The following is a 23142-nucleotide window of genomic DNA, read 5'->3' on the forward strand; positions in this document are numbered from 1 at the left end:
AGTCTGATGGTTCCTAACCTGTACCGTCTTCACAGCTGCTTAAACTCCCAGTGCTCACTGTTTATATTTTCACCATCCTCAGGGCTAGCTAACATCCTGGGGTTTACTGTACACCAAAGGAGCTAGGGAAGTGGTGTGGCATCCAGCTGTCTCCAGGAGAGCAGAGTTCCATCACACATAATGGTGACTTGGGAAGACAAGTGCCATAACTCTGAATGTATCGTTGTGGTCGTCCTTCCTTCTTTCCCCAGCTTCTATAATGAGCATGACATCATACAGCATGGAACAGCCCTTTAGCCAGCTCTCTGGGCTGTGTGCCCTCCCAGCTTCCCCTGCCCCTCCAGCCTTCCCACTGGTAGTACCTGAGAAGCTGAAAAGTCCTTGACTTAGTATAAGCATCACCTAGCAACAACTGAAACCATCAGCATGCCATCAGCACTGTTCTCCCACCAAATCCTAAACACAGCTGTACCAGCTACTGAGAAGAAAATTAACTTTCTCCCACTCAAAACCAGGACAGGAGGTACAGAGATGTAGATTCCATCAGAAAGAGTATGTGCAGAGAAGGTTCGCTCTCTCATATCAAAATACAAATGGGAAAAGGCATACAGCAAGGCAGAGACTCCCAGTAAGAGAAATGGAGGCCCCAGTGATCTCATTGCCTCAAGGTAAAAGAAGGGTTGAGATGGCATATCTTATTCGCGGTGCCCCTTAGGGCAGCTCTCCCCATCTCCTTTCAACCTTTTCTACTTCCTTCCAAACTCCACTTAAGGTTAGCCCCATCCATCCCACAAGTGTTTCTTCATCAGTCATCCTCACAACTCAATTCTCTACTCCCACTCCCCACAGCATCACCTTAATCCTCTCCCAGCCCAAAAAAAGACTTGATAGAAGTTTACTATCTGCCACACCAAAACTTCATTGCTGCACATCACTGAGGTTTGACATCAGAGACATCTGATTTAAATGTGTAAGACTGATGCATGCTAGGTTTAGCATTAACAGCCCCAAGAATCCCTTGCATATAGTTCACCTTTCCACATACACATACCACACAGAGCAATCTGTGACACAACATTGTTTAGCACAAATTTAGGTTTTATTTCATAGCAACTCCCCTGTTGCTTCCCAAAGCACCATCCAGATTACATACATGAGACAAACTGGGGAGAAATCAGAGGCACAGTTCATGCTCCAAGCTCGTTGAAAACAGTTGATATAATAACACAAGTTGTCTAAATGTTGTTTTGGGGAAAAGGTGAAAATCACGGGGCAGATTTCAATAATGTGTTGAAATGAGCCTCCTCAAAAAACAGGAGGCCCAGATTTGGGTCATGAACTTAACCTACATTATCAAGAAGGTTGGGAGTGAAGAAAGCAGGCAGATATTGCATTACTCAGAAAATATGTCCTTCACAAATGCTCCAAGAGTAGCAGAGCTTTCCCTTTACTGTAACAAAACTGTATGACAAGACAGAATTTTTAGAAACTCAGCTCAAAATACGTTTTGATACCATGCTGCTAAACCCAATGCTTTTCTACAGATGGCAATGTTATCTACATTAGGTTATCTAAATAGTCAGTTTTCAAAGACCTCAGTTTTCATATGCAACTCAGCGTGACTGTTCTGTATCTGTCAAGTACACATACGGAGACCAAGGACATGACATTAGGAAAATGAAGAGCTGTGCACTGGCAGTGAAGGAGCTGAACTTTCCAAGGAAGTTGCAGAACGCTAAAAACACCAGTGAATCTTCTGTGAGGTAGAGACACAAAAGATGAATCTCTATTGTCATCTCAAATTTCAAGTACTGGTTCATGGGGAAAGAGAATCAGCAAAATGAAGTTGTTTAGTGACAGAAAAGGAGCAAAGATGCACTACTTTTCTGTTTCTGTGTTTGGAATAAGATCACTAATAAAGGACAAACATGAAAAATTCAAGACTTAAAAGTTCTAAAAAGCAGCTTGACCAGGATTTTTCATTAACTGTGTAACAATAACTTCACTGAGAAAAATAAACTTTCTTTGCAGATATAAAAAAAATAATCTTAAGCATAATTCCAAAACGCAAAAAACCTCAAATAAATGGAGTGTAACAGCTTTTCCCATTTAGTCTGTAAACAATCTAACTTGCACAATTAGCCTTGATCATGTTTCAATACTTTCTCATTTAAAAAAAAAATCATAAAAACCAAACTGAAGAATTACAGTAGTAGCCTAATAGCATTCATATAGAAATAACTGTAGCTTCAGCTTTTAAATAGGGACACAGCTTATATTTCACATTACCAGAGTAGACGACAAGCACTCCACTGCCTTGATTCAGGATTTTTGCAAGCCTTCTTTTTCAGATGTTAACAAAAGTGAGCTAAGAACTGAGCCAGCTCATAACCAATAGAGCTATTTAATCTAATGGATGTGTTTAGCTGCATTATTAGCAGGTGCCTTTTGCACCATTCCAATATCAAAATAACATTTACTATGATGTAAAAAATCAAAATCACACAGGATTGATTTTTGTAGTGCAGAGAATCATTCTACGATAGAAACCCATACTGTGGTGCACACAATTCTCTGAAGTCTACAGCAACTAGCATTCTGTAGACTTAAAAATTTTCAGCATAAAGCACATTCAGGGCAACAGTTCTATTCTGGGCTTTTCTAAAGGTGCTGTCATTTTTTTAAAAAATACGTACAACACCTGGTGGTGTTTATCTAGAATCTCTCCTGCAGGGTGGAAAATACAGAATAGAATCTTACACAGGATCATGACTGTGACTTGTTGCTGTTCTGTTAAGTTTGTGGGTTTTTTTAAAGGACTTAAGTATTTCAGAAGTGCTACAGACAAAACTGAAACTTGGAATCTATTAGAGATGAAAACAGAAGGAACATACAGCATGGGAAGGGCTATCAACTGTGGTACTAGGTATGTATTTGGAAGGATAAGAGAAGCCTACTTGCATACAATTCTTTTCTTGCCTCATTCATAAAGCTTGCTCTTGTATTCCCTGTGCAACCTAAACTCCCCAAATAAGCAAAAGTAAGCAAAATAAGCCCTCTCATTTTACCAAAATAATGGTTACAATTGATTTCTCCTATTTTATGATGGCCATGACAGAATTTCTACTGCATCTGTCTTTTGCCTGCACCTAACACTTCCAGTTTAGAAGAAAACAGAACAAAAACTTTTAACCTTCCTCCCTTCCAAAGGTATAGCAACAACAAGGTATTTTAAATAGTACTCAGTTATATAGCAGACAGAAAACCAAGGCACAGAACACATCCTTAGAAGCTGAGTTCTCCACATTATTAAAAGCATTTCTCTATTTGCGAGTGTAAGATAGATGCTGAAAACTACTCATACCTATGTAATAATAAACTGATCTCTAATGCAGTAAAGTCCTTGTGTTACCTACTGCCCGATGTGTTATTACAGATCACATCAGATACACCAGCCAGCAGTATGGGTACAATTAACAAAGACACTGCAAGTTGTTTAAATTACAGTTTTGCTAAAGCTAGTGGTTTGACAACGGAAAAAAGAAGGTAGACAAGACTGCAAGAGATCAGTGAAGGAGCACATCTGCAGTGTGCTTCACTGTCAGCAAAAGTGAATTACAGTAAAAGAGTACACATGCATGAATTTCTTTCATTACAAACTTTCTTAAACCAAGAAGGCAATAAAATGAAGACTTAATGCCAAAAAAATCCTCAAACCTAAACAAAAAAACCCCAACCCATAGAATTGATAGAGCATTGCAACATTAAGTATTCAATTTCCACAAGAGCACTGCAAAGTAATAAATATTCCCAATCCTACTTTATAGGGATGGAAAAGAAAGCCAACAGGTTATTTTATCTTGGCACGCAGTAAATCAGAGTAGAAGCTGCAACTCAGGACCCACCAGTTCATAGATCTATTCTCTAATTAACAGAAATCCATGATTAAGATCAAATTCTCATCTGTTTCCCAACAGATAAATCCCAAGGGCTTCTGTGGTGGCAGAGAAAGTCTGTGAAATGTGGTTAATAATATTTTTCTTAATATATAGTATTTAACATAAAGGCAAAGCTGATACCTGCTGCTGGAAAATAACACTGCTGTAACCTGGCATTTCAGAAAATAAGCGCAGTGGACATGAGAACCACTTATAAACACAGTCTTTCTGATAGTTACTATACAGCAACAGGATAAAGGGAAAGCAGGAGAGTGAAAAACACCTAATGGGCAGGTAGGAAAAGTCTGAGAGATTAAGTAAGAGTCCATCACTGCCAGACCTACATCACTGACATACGAGTTTTCATTTAATGTTAACACAGCAAAGTATTTCAGCTATAGCTTTTTTTAGAAATTACTTCCTCTTTTCCTGTGACATTCCTTCTCTCTGTTGTTTCTATTAGTCAAACCATATTTGTGAATCATTTATAATCAGCACGTTATTACCACATTCAACACAAAAATGAAGGACAGTCAGTACTGTCAAGGGCATGATACCCCAGAGGGGAAAAAAGAAAAAAATACAACTGTCTTTTTCTCCACTAGTCATTCAACAGGTATAAGAAAATCCTGAAAAATGATAGCACACAGTTCTTGAGTAGGCTTATCTCACCAAGGCATCCCCTGGCAAATGAACAGCAACACATTCAGAAAAAAAGTGATGCAGCAGTAAAGCATCACATCCATTTCTAGGCCAGGTAAATACAGATAGAAGTTGTCTCAATAAGGCCAATGCTGAAGTTCTCAAACATGGAGGCCACAGACCTAACTGACACCATACCGACCAACTGCAGCAAAGGTATTTCTCTGACTCTTGTCAAGGCCATGTATCCCAGCCTACCTCACCCAACTTCACAGCCCCATCTTTCATTGCACAGTGATAGGCAACAAGCCCTCAGCCCAGCTGCCTCACCTGCACCCACTGGATCCATCAACTGCAGTCCAACCGCAACACTACTCCAACAGGTCATTACACAGCTTGATTAACACTATTACCCAGCTTCTTGCTCTCAGCATGGTTTGTGGAAGGGAGGCAAGCCCACACAGCAGCCAGGACCAGAAACACCAGCCTGCCTAAGCACAGCTGCCTGTATGGTTTCTCCATGAATCCTGCAGCCTCCTGGACTAGTCTCCAAGTTAGTTTCACCTCCGTGATCACATGCCCCTCAAAGAACAGAACATTCAGTTTTTGAAAGGGACGTTTTACAGACATCTTTTTCTCAAATACCTGTTACTGTATTTCAGAAGCTGGCTCAGAACTACCAAAAATCAGCAAAACCAGGACGTATGGAAACTGCTGCAAAATAAACTAGCTTGCCTAAATAAACTGTGCATGAAGAGCCTATAGAAAGCAAAATTATCTTCTACTTGGCACATATGAATAAAAAAAATATTTTCAGAAACAGAATTATACACCCACATGCATGTATACTTGTGAACAATGAAAAATGGAAAAATGAAGCTGCCAAGACATCAGTAGACCTTGTGACTTATTATCTCTATTAAACTGCTACTGTACTGTGCAGTCAAGCAGATGGGTCAGTAATGAATGGTAACTACATCCATCACAATCTCACGTGGAGGGAAAAGACTAGATTTAGGAACACACAGTAAACTGCAGAACGACACTCTGAAGCAGATTTTTAAATGGCATTCAGATACATCTATTTCCCACTTATTGCTCATTTATATGTATCAATCTGCACATAGAGATACGTATACAAAGATTCAATACATGATACTTAATGTGTATTTACTTAAAACGACACATACTCTTACAGCTTATTATTTGTCACGTGTTGGGGCTTTTTTCCACGTGTACATAAAGGATTTCAAAGCTGACTGTCTCCAGTTAAACTGTTTCATTAGGTGTTGAAGTACGAAAGAACTTTTTTTCTTTTTTAGAAGTCTTACGGATGTAGCACCTCCCAAATTCTAGATTCTTTGTCAGGCATCTAACCACTCATTTAAGATCCTAACTTTTGACATGCAATGTACAAAAATATTACTTAGTTCATTTTTAATTTCTTAATAATATGCAGACACATCTCTTTTGTAGCATACTATCTTCACTCAAGTTATGGTATTTTCTTTTTACAGGAGTGAGAGGTTACACTGCAACTTCATTGCAGTTAAAGATGTAAAAATCTTTCCAGTTTTGGCCTAGGTTGCATTCTAATGTAGTTAGGCTAGCTTGGATATAATAGTATATATTTCTGAAAATAAATTCTACAATACATACCAATTCAGATCTTAAGCTTCCTTCAGAGTGTTCAGATTTGCTAACAATCAAGTTACAGGCACATTAAATGGATATGTCTTTTTTGCTGTGTTGACTTTTGTTATAAAGACATCATACAAAAGGTATCAACTCCCACTCACCAAACATTCACATGACCAAAATGCAATCCATTTTGTAAGGAACCACAACAAGGCAACTGCTCCAAAACTCCTTCAGTGTAGAAAACACATTCTGCTATATGTATGCAGCATTCTGTAGAATTATTCGAAGGTGAGGCTTCTTGATTAGAACTTTGCAAAGATAGTCAGTGCCAAATCTTCTGTTACTGCATTCTCCATTCATTACAAAAATACTAAGTGCCTGATCTAAAGCCTACCGAAATTAGTAAAAGATTCCCATGTGTTACAGTGGTACATGACTCAAATCCTATTTAGAGATGATTTATGTATTTTCTGTGTTAACAACTCTTCAGGTATGTCAGAGTGCAATCACCTCTACAGAACAATCCTCTTCGTTACATCATCATTTGCCTATCAACCTATTAAATTCCAGAAATCCATTAAAGCCAGCTTTCCCTTAATATGCCTTTTACAGTAGTGAAACCATTTGTTAGGCAGTGATTCATGATACACAAACCAATGCAAGAAAGAACAGCATCTACAGTGTCTTTAGCTTCAATATGAACATTTCAATATGAACAGATTTTTAAGAATATGCTGGAGACAAAACTCTGCATTCCTAAAAAACAGGATTATAGCCCACAGGAGTTACTTTCACCTATCCTTCCAAAGCAAAAGTAAGATTGTTTGGATAGGAAGTGAATGGATTTTGCAATAATGTCCTGAGAAATTATATCTTTCACGAAGAAACACGAAGCAATATATTTTTACTGTAATTGCCAGAGGTTATAAACTGCAAGTACTGGGTCAAATTTTGTCCTTTTAGCAAAAGGACTTTAAAAAAGCAATGCAAGGTATTAATTTCACAGCAGTAGAACCAAAGTGATCATTTGCTTAAAGAAACCGAAATCCTAGTTGAAAAAAAAAAAAAATAAGCTTTTTGTTCTGTTGTTCATAAGCCACTCAACACAGGGGATATGCTGGATATTTACGGCCACATTGTATTTACAATGACTGACTGCCCTCCAAACAATTCATACTGTGTAAGGTTCAGCAAAAGCAAAGAGGAAGGAGAATGAGGAAAACAGTGATAAGATTTTCATAGACTGGCTACTTAGTGATGTAAGTCCGAGATAATTACAGATGCACATAGTTAGCTGAAAAAGAGATTAACTGATTTCCTTGAAGCAACATTTTCCTTGCAAATTTCTCTTTAAAGTGCAACATAATTTACTTTGTATTTTTATTCTGGTTAGATTTCATAAAGAATTAATATGAGGAAACAAAATTAGTATTGGCTTTCTTGGCTTAAGCACACTTTTTAGAGTTAATTTTAACTCCATAGCAATAGCACAGATTGGTCATTACAGCAAGGTTCAGTCAACCCTGCAGAGGAACCCACTTTTTTTTTCCTCTCCCCCTGCTCCCCCCCCAGTGAGGCTGACTAACATTGCACTAATATGGTACCTACTCAAATTGAACATCTGCTTTGCATAAAGCGAGAGCAATGTCATTAATAATGCAGGCTAGCTTTATCGAGGTCAAAGAACAGTAAGTGGTTCTATCCTTGAATCCAGGCATATCCCCTAACGCAGTCACTGTGCCTCAGCAAATACATTCTCTATTGAAATGTGTTATGTAGTAATCAATCATTTCAATTAAATACATCTTCCACCTTTTCTTCTCATACCTTGCAATAGCTTGTATGAATGAACAATCAGATGTTAAAATGGTAACACGTTTAAAAAGCAAAATGGAGAAGGAAAGTATCAGGTTCTTTTCTACTGTTGGGGAGTAGACTACAACAGAGAAGGACTTAAGGTAGCTTTTCTACTTCATTGAATAAAGTAACAACTTTATTTCTTATCTTGTTATTAGACCTTGCATAAAATTCATCGCTACAAAGAATCGCAATAGCAAGTATTTTGGCATTAAATTTGAATTGCTCTTGCCCTCACAGAACTATCATGATTGAATGAAAGGACCAATCCTCGGGAAAAGCAGATAAATTACACCCACAAGACAGTTTTGTTTTTATAGTCTCTACAATGTCAGGCAACTTCTGTGCCGCTAGTATTTAGCGGTTTCCAGACAAATAATCATGGAAACACACAATAGTGTGGGTTGAAAGGGACCTTCAAAGGTCATCTGGTCCAACCCCTTGCCACAGGCAGGGCCACCTCCCCCCAGCCCAGGTTGCCCAGAGCCCCGTCCAGCCTGGCCTTGAGCCCTGCCAGGGACAGGGCACCCGCAGCTGCTCTGGGCAGCCTGGGCCAGCGCCTCCCACCCTCAAAGAATTTCTTCCTCGTATCTAATCTAACTCTACTCTCAATTTAAAGCCATTCCCCCTTGTCCTGTCACTACATGCCCTTGCAGAAAATCCCTCTCCAGCTTTCTTGCCAGCCCCTTTAGGTACTGTAAGGATGCTCTAAGGTCTCCCCAGCACCTTCTCTTCTCTCAACCCATCCTCATAACAGACATGTTCCATCCCTCTGATAATTTTTGTGGCCCTCCTCTGGACCTGCTCCAGCAAGTCCATGTCTTCCTTGTACTGAGGACTCCAGAGCTGGATGCAGTGCTGCAGGTGGGAGTTCCAAATAATGGAAACTGTATCACAGCAAGCAACTGCTGTGGTTACTGTTAAGGAGGGCACAACAAGGACCTTCTGTGGAATTTCTGTACAGATTCTGTGGCGCATTAAGCAGCATTTTAATTCTCAGCCACAGTCTGCTCTGTTTCCATTAAAGAAATGTTAGAATTTACCTACTTCAGTGATAACAGGGCCAATTCAAATTGAGTGCTTTCACTCCAAATTCTATTTCAAGTGTACTCAAAATTATCTCCAAAACTACAACCCCCCTCAATATAGAGTCTTTTTGGTGTTAAAAACAACAGGGTCTAACTAGTTAGACAAAGAATGATCCACTTGCCTTTCTTAAATTTATGTACAGAAAGTTTCTTAAGCTGATCCTTCCTAAGCCGATTCCTTCTTGCTCTGTGTCTGTCTTGCACAAATTTTGTGATCTGGAAACAGACATAAGTAAGACAACATGAGCAGCAAGTTGAAACAGCAGAAGAACAATAAAAGTTTTTATTTACAAGTCTTCGCAGTAAGTTAGTTAAAAGGGAACCCCAGCTTCCCTTGCCCAGACTCAAGAATAAAGCCTAAAGGATGTTCTCCACGACCATGGCACTATAAACTGAAAATACACAAGGTTTTTTTGAAAGGAGAGAAAAAAAAAAAAAAATTATGTTCATACTATATAAAATAACAGCCATCACTGCAATTCGCTACAAGGCCCATGCACAGTGGGATGGCACATTCCAAAGCAAAATACAATTTATTAAGTTTGACTAGTTTTGCTTACACTTTTAGATTATTATTACAGCTCTTTTAAAGGATTATTCCAATGTTTATCAGTTTTCATAGTACCTAGAGGTAGTTTGGGAAGGAGCAAAGGAGTTACTTCAAGCCATAGTTACTTGCTGTCTTCAACTACACTATGGATTCTGTTTCAGTTTTCTTAATAGTCCCTAATGCTACTTCTATTCGATTTCTAATTCCAGCACCTGTGATGTGACATTCTTTTTCAAATATGACGACAAACAACAAAGGCCTTAACCAAAGTAACACACTACCAAGTCTTTTGAAGTCTGCAGAGGTGCTCTACACATACCTACCCTGTGGATAAGGTAAACACTGAGAGTATTAATATTATAAACAGCATTAATATCTCTCACTTCAGGAATCCCCAGAAGGCACTGATATACTTCACAAGAAATCTTTTTGAAAGTATGAATGTATGTATATTATGGCCAAATAGTATTTTAGGCCATTTGAAACTAACTGGTTTTGGCAAAATAGATTTCTTCTTCTGCATTGCACCTGGCTTCACTTTTCAAGCCTATTTGGATCTAAACTGTTCAGACTCTTTTTACCTCAGTAAACAATGAGCTGTATGCATAAACTACAGTTTTTCTGCTGCAGTTCAGATACTTAGTAACAATCAGAGTCTCACATTCATTTCTTAGTTCAAAACAAGATACCCTGAAACAAGCAGGGCCAAAACCACAAATGAATGAGGATTAAATCCAACCTGGAGAACCTCCCTGGGATCAAGTTCACTGCACCTGTTAATTGTCCAGTTCTCTAATCTACCAAGATCCCTCTGTTAAGGCCTCTCTACACTCAAGGCAATACATTTACATATCGCTGGCAAACTTGCTTCACATGCACTCAACTAGTGTGTTCAGGTCATTGATAGTAACATTGAAAACACCTGGCTGTGAAGTTGAACCCTGATGAACACCACTAATGACCTGCTGCCAGCCAGATGTTACCCCTTTTACTACAACCCTTTTGAGCCTATCCCTTCAGTCAATTGTTCACCTACCGACATATGCATGTCTAGTGTATGGTGGATGTTTTGTCCAGAAGATGACTGTAAAAGACAATATCAAAAGTTTTGCTAAGAAAAAACAAAACAAAAAAACCAACAACCAAATGCCAAAAACCACAGCTCCACACATCTACTGCTTTTCCTTTGTCCACTACATGGGTAATCTTGTTATAAAAGTACATTAAGTTGGTAAGGACTGAACTTTCCCTCCACAAACCCACATTAACTTTGACCAATGACCACACTGTCTTTCAAGTGTTTTTAAAAAACTCCCAGAATAATTTTCTCTGTAATTTTACCAGGCAATGAAGCGAGACTGACAGGCCTATGATTATGGAGTCATCCTTTTTCACCTTCTTGAATACAGAGCAAATAATATTTGCTAGGTTCGAGTCAACGGGGACCTCTCCAAATTCCCAAAATTGTTGACAAATAACTGAGAGAGGTATCTTATTACCATCGGCCAACTCTCTCAGCAGACGGGCATGATGCCCATCAGGCCCACAGACTTACATGCATTCAGTTGCAGCAGTAAACCACATACAAGTTCAAAGTCAGCTGGGAGTTACCACTTCCCCAAGTGCTTTCCTACATCTACTGTATCAATTTTTCCCCTAATCCTTACTCAAAGGCTCTCTGCCATTTCATCCCCTGATGCAAGTGCTGTACAGTCCAACCCCTCCCTTACACACAGTGCTACCCCTCTGCCTCACCTGCCCTGCCCATCTCTCCAAAACAGCCTGTAACTGTCCATTGCAGCACTCTCCCCACTAAGTCTCACGCCAATGATTTTGTAGCTGTGGGAGCTCTAGTTCCTCTTGTTTGTTCCTCATACTGTGTGTGCCAACGTACACACATTCAGATGTGTCCCAGTCTACTTGGTACATCACGGAGCAGAGAAAAAGCCCTCGCAAGCACACCATCCATCAAACATTATCATGCCACCCCATAGCTTACCACCAGTGAGCCTGGATTTATCCTGCTCCCCCTTCGAACCTGTACTACACTCTGGAAAACACTTTTAAAAGACTTCTTCCCTTTTCCTTTCAGTTTAACACGAGATGTGTAGATGGACTTTGTAATTTTCAACATTATAAAACCTCCTTCCAAAACCATCCAGACATCTGTCCCAAATACACACTATAGATAATCCTGACTTGCAGACATACAATATAATTTTCTCCTGGTTCCTGTCTGGTTTTCCTCTACAAGATCCTAAGACATGAAAAGAACAATTAATTTTAGCACTGACTACCTATTACCACTAACAGAAGAGAAATTCAGGCCTCTCAAAGCCTTTACTTTTATAACTGGGACTAATTTGGAAAAATAAATTCTTAATCATAGTTTACAGACGTGCCCCTTTCTACATTTCCTCACAGTGCATAAGCAAGGAAAGACAGCACTGGAGATTAGTTTAAACCCCTGAAATTTTCCTCACCAAATGTTTATTTCCCCTTCTCATAGCTAATCCTACCTACTAACTGTTTATTCCTTTTGGACTGTGTATATGGTTCTTCCCTGTGTATTTAATTTGGAATCCTGAAAGCTCAAACTCACACATCAAGCAAAAAATATTTTTTATCTGGAGCATCAGCACGCTGATACAAAAATACGCAGTTCTTAAAAGGTCAAGTTTTCAAGAATCAGTATCTATTAAAGACAGTATATTTAGACTGGACATAATCAAGAAAGTCTTTATTATGTGGATGGTGAAACATTGGAACAGGTTGCCCAGAGCTGTGGCTGCCCCATCACTGGAAGTGTTCAAGGTCAGGTGGGTTGGGGCTTTCAGCAACCTGATCTAGTGAAAAGATGCCCCTGCTGATAGCTGCAGGGGAGGAGGATCACAACACAGACATGACAAAATGATTTTTAAAGGTCCCTTCCAACCCAAACCATTCTGTGATAGCTTCTGCTAAGAGAACTCACTTATGTCCCAACAACAAACACTGTACAAATTTATTTACCTCATTCCTCTGACATTTGTCATGCCACCTTTGATGCAGAAAACAGCTGTTTTCATAGTGAGGGAAACATCTGCAGTTCTAAGGAGAGGTGGCCTTTCAGTGGGATTAGCCTTGTGCATTATGTAACTAGTTCCTTGCTAAAGCAATTGGTGAAATTAGTCTGTAATACAGTTCAGTTCTTGACCTGAAGATGACAGCACTGAAGTCCATAAGGAATTTTTGCAACTAACTTGCCATCTAAAAACAAAAGCAGCTGAACTGGTGAGAAACTCTTGAAGCAAAAGAAGAAGAAATATCCTGAGAGTAAAACTAGTCTATTTTAATTTTTAATTTCCACGGCAGTGGTCATGATCAGTCAAGCTCACGCTCCTCATGATTACAGTTTTCATATGTTCCCCCTCCTTCATTAGTTTTCTCTTCAATGGTAACCTTCTAAATCGCTCTTTAAGTTACAGAGCCCCTAACTATTCTTATTACCTTTCTCTCCATTCCCCAATTACTATCTTTCTGAAAAATGATGGATCAGGGTTTCAGACCGTATTTTGATACGGTACAAAGCCAGTACTTATGATTTCCAAATGATGCTACAGTCCCTTTCATAGCCTTCTTCATTCCATTTCTTAAGATAACCAGTATTTTGTTTGATTTTTCAACTTAGGTGCACTACAAGCAGATTATTAGTGAAGCTCAAGTTGGAATATTGATGGTCTCAGAACAGATGTTTACAGAATATCCCTGGTGACCAGACTCCTTCAGAAATACCATCTCTCCTCACCTCAAGCTGCTGACTTTCAGCATACAATGGTAAGGCTATACATTCACCTAATTAACGGAGACAAGATCCTTTATGAGCAAGGTTATTACCAGGAGATCAAACAAGACAAAGCATTGGTGAATTTTACCTTCTCACTAGCTGATCATTTCTGCTTTATTTTCACAGAGCTGCTGCAATTTTGTTTGGGACAAACATGCTCAGGATTGTCAATTAAATGCATGACTTACAGTGCAAAAACCACTAACACAGGAAAAAGTATTTTGTGAAAATATTATATAAAAATCAAGTAATGCATCAACTGTTATCAAAAGGTAAAATAAACTGGTCAGAGACAAGCAGAGATTCCAAGAAGTGGGATGCTAAGTATTCTGAAATAATGTATAGCTAGGCTATTTTACCTTTTACAGGAGACATATGCCCAACCGAGAACCTCTATAGGTGATGTATATGCTGTATGATACATGCTGTAACAGGTTTTGAGCTTGCTGACTGATTAGTGTATCTGCAGTAAAAACCAGCAAGACCTGCACTGTGGAACAGTGGGGCTAACGTTTATTAAGCAGCGCAAGTTTGGTCAGGTGGGACAAACTCAGTGTATGAGAGCATGAGGACAGGTCATTCTTTACAGGGTGAAAAAGAAAGCACTTGTGCAGCTGAAGAGCAGAAGTGAGGACAATTCTTTGTAAGTAGTTATGTGCCAGGTAGAACATTCTAAGGGCAGGATCCTGTATCACTTTGCCAAAATTCTGCACCTGTTTATTGTAGTGAGACAATAAAGGATTACAGGTAAGCACGGTACAGGTATGCACAGTACACAAAGCTTTCTCTGTTCCTTTACTATACCCCTTCACTTAAGTGACAGCTCTGTGATGATTTGTTTGAAAGAAAGAGCGTTATTAAAAGAAGGAACTTACCATAAATATGACGATCAGAATAAGACAGATCCCTACTATTATTAGGAATGGAATTAAGTAGTACTCCAAAGGAAGACTGAACTCCGGGATTAACACAACATGGCCACTGTGGGGAGAAAAAAGGTAACAGTTTCTCAGTAATTTAGAATTTAATGAACAATGAATTAAAATAAATACATTAAAAAAACATTAAAATAAAATGTTATCGCTAGACACACTAAAAGAACACCTACCTGTGCACAGCAACATAGAAAATTCAGCCGATATCCACATAATGTAAAGTCAATTTAGTAAGCTGGCACAAGCAGTCAGAAACACCCAAAAAGGTACAATGTATAAGTGTAGTAGTTCTGTAACTACTATTCATGTGGAGCCACACTTTACTTATCAAGCAGTTTCATCAGCAGGGTGTCTACTCAAAACTAGCTGATTAATTTAGTGAAAGGACATCAGAGATACCTGAAGCAAGATCATAAGACTAATAATATGAAACTCGCTTCCTTTTCCATCCTATTGGAGGTATATATTTTAACCATCTTGTTCCCACAGTGCTTTTCAAGTTTTTAACTTAAAAGCAGAACAGAAGCAGGGCAAACCTAATCATGTACACCATTAGAATTATTGTAAATGCATCATGCAGATTCACTTAGCATAGAAAGTTACTTCAGGCTTGTCTTAGAACTATTAATAAAGAATGGTGTTTAAAATTCTGTTTTTTAAAGACTAGCACCTGCGTTCAATGGGAACTGACATACATTGTAAAAAGAACACACTCTTAGATCTGAAACATGCATACTCTCATGAACATTTCTGTGATTCGTATACCATTAGCTATGTTTAATGCTATATGAAAATGAAAAAAGTAGTGTTTGATAAATATCTGGTAACCCTCTTGCAGGCAAGCAATTTATATTAGTTTTTAAAACGTTTTCTGCTCATCGCTCTCAGGTACAAGGTTTCACCTGGAATACCTATAGCCTCTGCCATCAAAACACCCTGTTTTAAATCCATAAATATTAATGAGAGGCAATGACTTAATGCAAGGAGTAACAGTTGTATGCAAGGTTAACTTACCCCTTTTCATAAGTAAATTCTTCTTTAAGAGAATTAGCTGATGTCTCACCAATAAAGACAGAAGGGATGTCAATCTTCTTTAAAACCTCAACTGTATGAAACAGAACTATTACTACACAGACACTCTATGGGCACTCATAAGACTTCAAAATTATGAGACTACACAACATGAAGACACATTTTAATAGTGACAGAGACTGAAGCACATGCATGTTACATCTTTCTGTCCTGTAAGAAGTGGTATTGTTTTTCCTACAACGCATCTAGACTTTATTGCATTTACAGAAATGAAAATTCTTAATGGAATATTTAAGGGAGCATAAACCCAAAATATTTGGACAAAAAAAAAAAAAAAACGGAATCAGAGTAATAGCTTTAACCAGAAAATTGTTCTTACTCAGACTTTATTAAGTCACACAGCTCCAGTGATTTCCAGAATTTCTGGCAACTTGTATGATTTTGTGATCTCGTACTGTAAATTTTAATTAATCTTTCTTCCCTCCATTTCACCCTAAACATAAATGACCACACTGCAAACAGCTGTGGCTGGAAAAGGTCAAAAAGAAGAAAGAAGAATGAAGAAATCCCACATCTTTGTATCAGTCTCAAGAAAATGGATGTAACTGTCTCCCCTTCTCTGCTTGCCAGTGAAGGCAATAATAAACCTAGAAGATGCAACACAACTGAAAATTAAATCCCATATTCTAGAAAACCTTCTCCTCAGCTTTACTTTATATAGATTTGTACATCTGACTTATGCTTCAATTTAAGGGTCAAAGCACCTCGTTAGTCAGTATCAAAGCATTTAGGTTCCCCAAGGCAAAAGCGTACATAGCTTAGCATCACCTCACACAACCCAAGCCTGCATTTGTTGTGAATCTGTTCTACACTGATTTCTCAGCAAAACCTGAAAATAAGATTCACACAGGTTGAAAATTCATTAAAACAACTTTCACGTAGCCTTCTGGGCTACTCTACTGCCATTTAGTTCGCTGAAAGTTCATTTCCTAGTTTATCCAATAGTGTTTCCACTTGGAAAGACTTTTTTTTGTTCTCATTTATGCTCTTGTTCCATATTAAGCTCAAAAACTAGACAAAATAAAGAAATGCCACAAAAAAAGTTTTAACAGCTCTACAGACAAAAACTACATACCACAAAAGAAACCTAGTATTTTTACTAGATTATAAGATGTTCTGAACACATTCACTCCATGAAGGGTTAAAATTGGAAAAGCTAGCATCAGAGTAATCAGTAAATGGCACACTGGTGTCTCAACATTCTTTTTCCAACTGAAAAACTGAAGATATGTACATGTAGTATGTATTCATATGAAATTAGAATCCACTTGTCCAAAGGAACAGAAAAATGTACACAATAGTACAACAACAAAATGGACTAACAAACACTAAAAGGTCATATTTTAAAGTTTGATTTCCTTCCAAAAGGGTAGCTTTTTACTTTTCTGCTTTTAATTGACAACACATCAGCCCTTTAAATCTATTTCATAAATGTAACCATTTAACCCAAAACAGTTCAACTAGAAGTTAAAGGAAAAACAAAAGAAACACTCAGAGAATTTACAAATTTAATACCACAAACAATACACAAGTATACATGGTTTTATACACACGTGTTCCATTTAAAAATGTTAAAAGCAGAAGGATTTCTGTTTTTTTCTGGAGGGGGTGTGGCAGTGTTCTTTGGGGGCTGGGGATTTTGGTTGTATTTTTTGTTCTGTTGGTATTCTGTTTTTTTAAAGTGAGAGTTCACCATAATACTTTATACTGATTTTAACACTGTAAACTCTAGTGGGTGAAATGATTTTCAAACAGGAGAGAAGAAGTGATACCTGTACTTACTGTCGTTGGATCCCATGCTTATGAGGTCATCAGAATCAACATTGTGAACTATCGCTGCCTTGTATCCAGCTCTCTGTGCATTTAAAACCTGTAAGCCATACAAAATACTTATTAGAAAGAGTACTACTTCAAAATACAGTAAGCTGTCTAACCTCTCTAAGACAAGGTACACTTTCAGGAAGTTATAAATATTAGCACATCATCATTTTCACTTACAAAACAAGTGTCACCTCTCAAAATGTAATCTCATAATTATTCTTACACTCATGCAACACTATTTTTCCAGGAAAATTGCTTAATATTATCTGCCAACAGTTTTTACAGATATTAAAAACAGGATTTAAAACTTTCTATGGGTAGGTAAGAATAATATATAATCATAATTAAAAGGCACTAACTTACTTGGGTAAACTAGAAATTACCACTTGATAAATCATGAAGTTACATGAGCAGTTATCTTTTCTGTACCTTTAGAGATGGGTAAATATCTTACTTGACAGCCCAAGTATTCAGAAGCTTTCTCATGGAAGTACAAAATTATAAATATGGGTACAAAACTATAAATGCATTGTATACAGTTACATTTGATATATATTGCCTTTTTGACAATACAAGCCAAGACTAAGGTCCATGTAAATGGCATCTGCTGCAGTGATTCACTAATGAAAACATAACTAAGTTACAACTATTCATTTTAGATATTACTTCTATAATGCCTTCATGACAGTATAAAAACTCCACAAGATGCAAAAAGCACTAGATAACCTTGATGAACGTTTCTGTTTCATCCTGTATTTACCTCCTGTTTAAAACTATGCAATAAAAACTTTGCTATAGCTGGAGAGACTTGCTCTGAACTGAGACAGTATGGGACACAGCAATAGCTTTAATTTCCACTTAGATGCATGTATTTATTCCAGGCCACTGTAATGCAAGTACGTACTTATGTAACAGGCAAACAACCAATCATTAAGTACAACTGAACAAAAGATCACAGCTTTAAATACCTTTGAAACTGGAGAACAGCTACAGCGTTCTGATATTGCAACAACACAACAGCTTTATTAATCAGTCAACAAATACCAAATCCAGCACCACATACATACATACAGACCAACCTTACAGAACCTGGTCCGCTCCTGCACTAATTCGCCAAGAAATCACCACCACCTCTTTTACAGCAGACTGTCATCACCAGATCTGAAAAACCCAGGGGAAAATTCTGCTGCTCTTTATCAAGACCTCCACCCTCATAGTTAAGATAGGGGAAAATATACGTCTCTTCTCAAGAGACACACAATAATGAGGAACATGAGCTGTAGAGATGGAGAACATCCACTGATTATTCTAAAAAAAGGTTCTCCAGGTCAAACTTGAAATACACAGCCTTTTTGCATGCTGCACAACAGCAAAAATAGGCAAAAAAAAAAAGGGCATGAGAATTTTTAATAAAAAGTCTGAAGACAAGGAAAGGATTTAAAAGCACTGAACATCTATGTATCTGAGCTTGTGACACAGAATGGCAGTAATGGAGTCAATGACACACAATGGCAGTAATGGAGTCAATGACACACATCACAGATCACCAAGCATTGAAACTGAAGAAAGGAATACAAAAGTTCATTGACCTGACCCTTAAAGCTGCCTGGTTATCACAGGTTCTTAATCTTCATATGCACACGAATGTGCTATGGTGGTTAGTGATGGTTTCTATGTAGTACAAATTTTTTGTTTGCTCATTTCTTTATCATGTTCTGATAGACATTTATTAACTGTCCATTATACACTGAAATATGTCCTTCAGGGTAGTAAATAATTTATATTACTTAAGGAAATGTTTTAGTTCCCTACACACTTTTGCTACCTACTTGTAACATAGGTCCTTGGTTTAATTATTGGATTATAAAGTGATGGTCTTTGTGTAAAACTGTATGTAAACATGCCTATAAGATGTTCAGCTGACAGAGGGTTACTGGATCAAGAAGTGCTATTAAAACAATCACAGCCAGACACCTCCTGCACCAGCTACCAGGAGGGAGCTGCAAAAAGCATCAGCAATTGTCTGTTCAATTATTTTGTCAAGTTGTAACTTACTTCTCCCCTCCTACCCAGGGCCCCAAAGACAAAACCACTAATTGCATGTAAAAATGGGTTAGTGCTTCAGTTTTGATGCACATCTAAGCAGGATGGTACAGCTTCAGGAATTAATTTCTTACTGCATAGTAACCTTCCACTACAAGAAAATGACAATCAACTCTTCACTCAACGGTTACATGCCTCAGAGTGCCATCTATCTAGATTGTCCACCCATATTCCTAAAAACTGTATTACAAACAGCAGAACAATGTTATTGGAAAATGCAGACACCTTGAGAAACCCCAGTATTAAAAAAAATAATCAGTTATAGATATAAACATAAATGCATGGTTGGGAGTTTGGCCAATATTACATCATGAGATAAAACATCCATCGTGCATACATAGAAAGATACCACGTTTAATGATGCATTTGCTAGCTTTTGTGCTTAAAGAGGCAGTTTAATAAATTAATACATTAAAGAGGCAATTTAATATATTAATAAAGTAAGGTATTGTTTACTCAAATCACATATAATCTCAGATCGTTCTAGTAAGTTTTTCCACATGTAGCACAATTTTACATTATGCTTATTTTGCCAAACCTTTTATATAGCCAGAAAATATGTGATGCTTCCTACATGATTCCAGTAACACATTTCAGACTCACTGATAACCAGACCCTAAATGCAGGCTTGAGAAAGAGGTTTTGTAATTGTGCAGGGGTGGAAAGCAAAGCACTGCCCACTCCTGACAAGTCCCTTCCCGCACCAGTCATCAACAGAAACAGCAGTAAAAATCAGTTGTATTAAGTGAAGAGACACATTCCAAAAGGCTCTGAACCGCTTCCACTTGCTTCCAGCCTTTACCCTTCTCCTACTGTGACACAGTTCTTCCTGTAAGAAATCACTAGATGGCGATAGAGAGATGTAAGGGAAGAGGAAACAGTTTCTGTTAAAGACTGTGCATCCTGTCAGTGAAGTAGCCGATATGCAATACAACTCACATCTCAGTGCACATGCCACTTCCTGGCAGAAACTTCAGGACAAAATGCTGTAGTATGTATGAAATTATATAATGCAATATTGCAATAGTATTAACAACATAATATAAATTCACAGGCCAGCAAGTACATAGATACCCATGCCTGCCTAGGAACTTCTGATCCACTTTCTGCCTCGCTCTTTGTCTAATAAAAGAAATCTGTGGGAATCTACTATTCCATGGATACTAATTGAAATATAAAATAGAACAAAAAAATTCTTACAGAGCTAGCGTGATTTAGTCCTTAAAGAACTGACCAATACACTCAACGGTAATGTATAAATCTTCAATTTTCCACAAGGAAAACTCGGAGTTGCTGTCAGTGTGTGGCAACTCAAGATGTGTAAAGTTTAAGTGTTCACATTTACTAAGTTGACAGCTATGTGGAAAAGCAATTCTGCATGTCTTCCCCTCATTTGACTCTTGCCTTATAGCTAAGCAGCTTTCCAAAGCTTCTCGGAATTCCTGTGGCAACAACGGAGATGTCATTCTTCTGGTTTAGCACCAAAGTAAAAAAGCTGAAGGCCTGGTCATAATGCCAACTTCTTCAATAAAACAAGTTGTTTTCAGCAAACAAGCATGTGCTGTATTTTTGATTTAAAATGCATTCCACTAGAAAAATTCTGGCCTGTTCTTTTAACAGTGTCTTCAGCAGTAATACTGTCCCATCAGTGTAGGGGACATGAAAATTATACAGGCAATGGGGACATGAAAAAGACAAATAGTCACTTGCCCTTCCTTTTCCCACTAAGCTATATACACACACGGTGACAGGTTTCACAGTACAAAATATTGGAACTCCCGAGTTTGATTCAAAGACAGATTACATTATCAGAGTCTGCATCTGCAGCTGGAATCTACAGTCTGGGTAGAATTTACACGTTTAACCGCAATACCATGTAACTGAACATACCACACAGCAGCAAAAACTGTTGGATCTCCTTTCAGTTCATTAAAGTCAACAACAAATGGAAAAGCCCCGTCTTCCTTAAGACATCCTTAGCTGTCCCATGTATTAGGGTAATTTTCAAGAAAAGCATAAACCCTAACCAAACACAAATAATTCCCATTTGTATTTTAGAAACAACACAGGGAATACTCCACTGTGGCTGCTGGTCAAATTTTTTATAATATAAAAACTTCATAATATAATATCTAGCTATTGTACCCATTTAAACACAGTTCCATCCTGCTACTTGTTCCTGTTTCTACCTGGCAGTGCACTGTCTCCTCTCCCCGTCAACCAGCTGCGACACTACTATTGTTCACAGGGTCTCAGTGTGAGCCACAAGAAAATGATCCAGATATTAAAAAGAAAAACCAATCAGGAAACTGGCTTGCAGATTTTGGGTGCTTTGTTATTCCCACTCCCTAATCTCCTCTGACTCTTGGCAGCGAAGAGTCTTAACTGGCAGGAAAAGTTGATATTGCTACTGAATGCTTTCTATTACAAAACTACACATCTGTCATCCTTATTTGTCATGTCAGGTAATTTTAAACCAAATCACACTACAATACTGCTTTATCTGCCTGTAGACAGTAAAATTCTCCCTTCCCTTCCCATCAGCAGCTATCCTGCTGTTAGCAACAGATACTTTTCTGAAGCACCAGTAAATTCTTTAAGGCCTTGAAACAGAAAGGGGGAAATAATAATAAAAAAATAAATCTTACCTTGATATCGAAGTTGCACTCAAGCCTTCGAATTAACACAATAAAAGCACTGGATGAGTTGTCTTTCAGTGGAGGTGGGGCTATAGGCTCACATGCATTCTCTGGTTTTGAATTTATTAGGAATCCCTAGAAAACAGGAACAGAAACAGGAGCTTCATTTCTCTTTGTTTTAACAAAAGGGTTGGCCGACAAGTGCAAGGAAAGAAAACTGCATGTTTTCATACAATAGGTAAACAAATTCTTATCAACTCAGTCCTATATCATAGCAAGATTTCAGCTACGTCCCTGGCTATTTATTTTGATTCATCATAATCTTTATGCCTGTAAAGAATAAGAAAAGAAAATATAATTTTTTTCCAATTACATCATCTGAAGTTCGAATGCACTGACACTAGTCCTTCTCAGCAATGTTGTGAGTCCAGGGTTGACTACTCCCTTGAAACTTCTTCCCTGCTACTGTAAATGCTCTGTAAACACTGCTGATATGGAATCTACCCAAGACAAATGCCAGAACAGTATCATGCATACTGCACAATACTATTCGTTCTAGCTCAAAAAGAATAGACCTTCCCTTTTCCTTTACTAGAATATGCTTGGTTTTTTGATCAAACCTCTACATCACCTGAGAAGGAGCTTCTTTATTAACTTGATTAATATTTTTAGTTAGTTAATAATTAGATTGGTATTAATTAGATTCCCTTCTGTCAGTCTCTTCACAACAGACCTTGATTACCAAGATACAGAAAAATCCAGGCTGTACACTTAAAGAGTTATGTCTACCCTTCATTTGAAATACACCTCTTCAGAAAAACTACTTCCTCTGTAAGGTGTTTGTGCAATAAAGTCACAGTGTGACACAGGCTTTTGGACACTAATGCAATGGGAGCATCATTTGATACAAGATTATTCCTGCAAGAGTCACATGTGTTTAAATCATTTTTAAATATCGAGCAAATTACCATACAGATAAAGAGTGGCACATTGCTAGAAAATAGGAAGTA

General features: G+C 37.9%; 1 protein-coding gene and 1 long non-coding RNA gene across 4 annotated transcripts in view; one reads left to right on the forward strand and one right to left on the reverse strand.

Moving 5' to 3' along the window:
* Nucleotides 1-23142, reverse strand: part of RNF13 (ring finger protein 13) — a 44357-nt gene that overhangs the window by 7549 nt on the left and 13666 nt on the right. For 2 of the 3 annotated variants that reach the window (XM_055817041.1, XM_055817043.1), the window contains exons 4-9: nucleotides 22142-22267; nucleotides 17352-17439; nucleotides 15492-15582; nucleotides 14418-14523; nucleotides 10753-10800; nucleotides 9289-9382 (exon numbers count right to left, since the gene is read on the reverse strand). In XM_055817041.1, coding sequence (XP_055673016.1) covers nucleotides 9289-9382; nucleotides 10753-10800; nucleotides 14418-14523; nucleotides 15492-15582; nucleotides 17352-17439; nucleotides 22142-22267 — 553 coding nt within the window. The remainder of the gene's footprint in view (nucleotides 1-9288; nucleotides 9383-10752; nucleotides 10801-14417; nucleotides 14524-15491; nucleotides 15583-17351; nucleotides 17440-22141; nucleotides 22268-23142) is intronic. The other variant, XM_055817042.1, reaches the window with a different exon arrangement.
* On the forward strand, nucleotides 1808-14411 carry LOC114011150 (uncharacterized). Its single transcript, XR_003552953.2, has 3 exons — nucleotides 1808-2926; nucleotides 9926-10051; nucleotides 13387-14411. It is a non-coding gene; the product is annotated as an uncharacterized LOC114011150 (long non-coding RNA).

The sequence above is a fragment of the Falco peregrinus genome, chromosome 12, assembly GCF_023634155.1.
Source record: "Falco peregrinus isolate bFalPer1 chromosome 12, bFalPer1.pri, whole genome shotgun sequence".
NCBI lineage: Eukaryota > Metazoa > Chordata > Aves > Falconiformes > Falconidae > Falco > Falco peregrinus.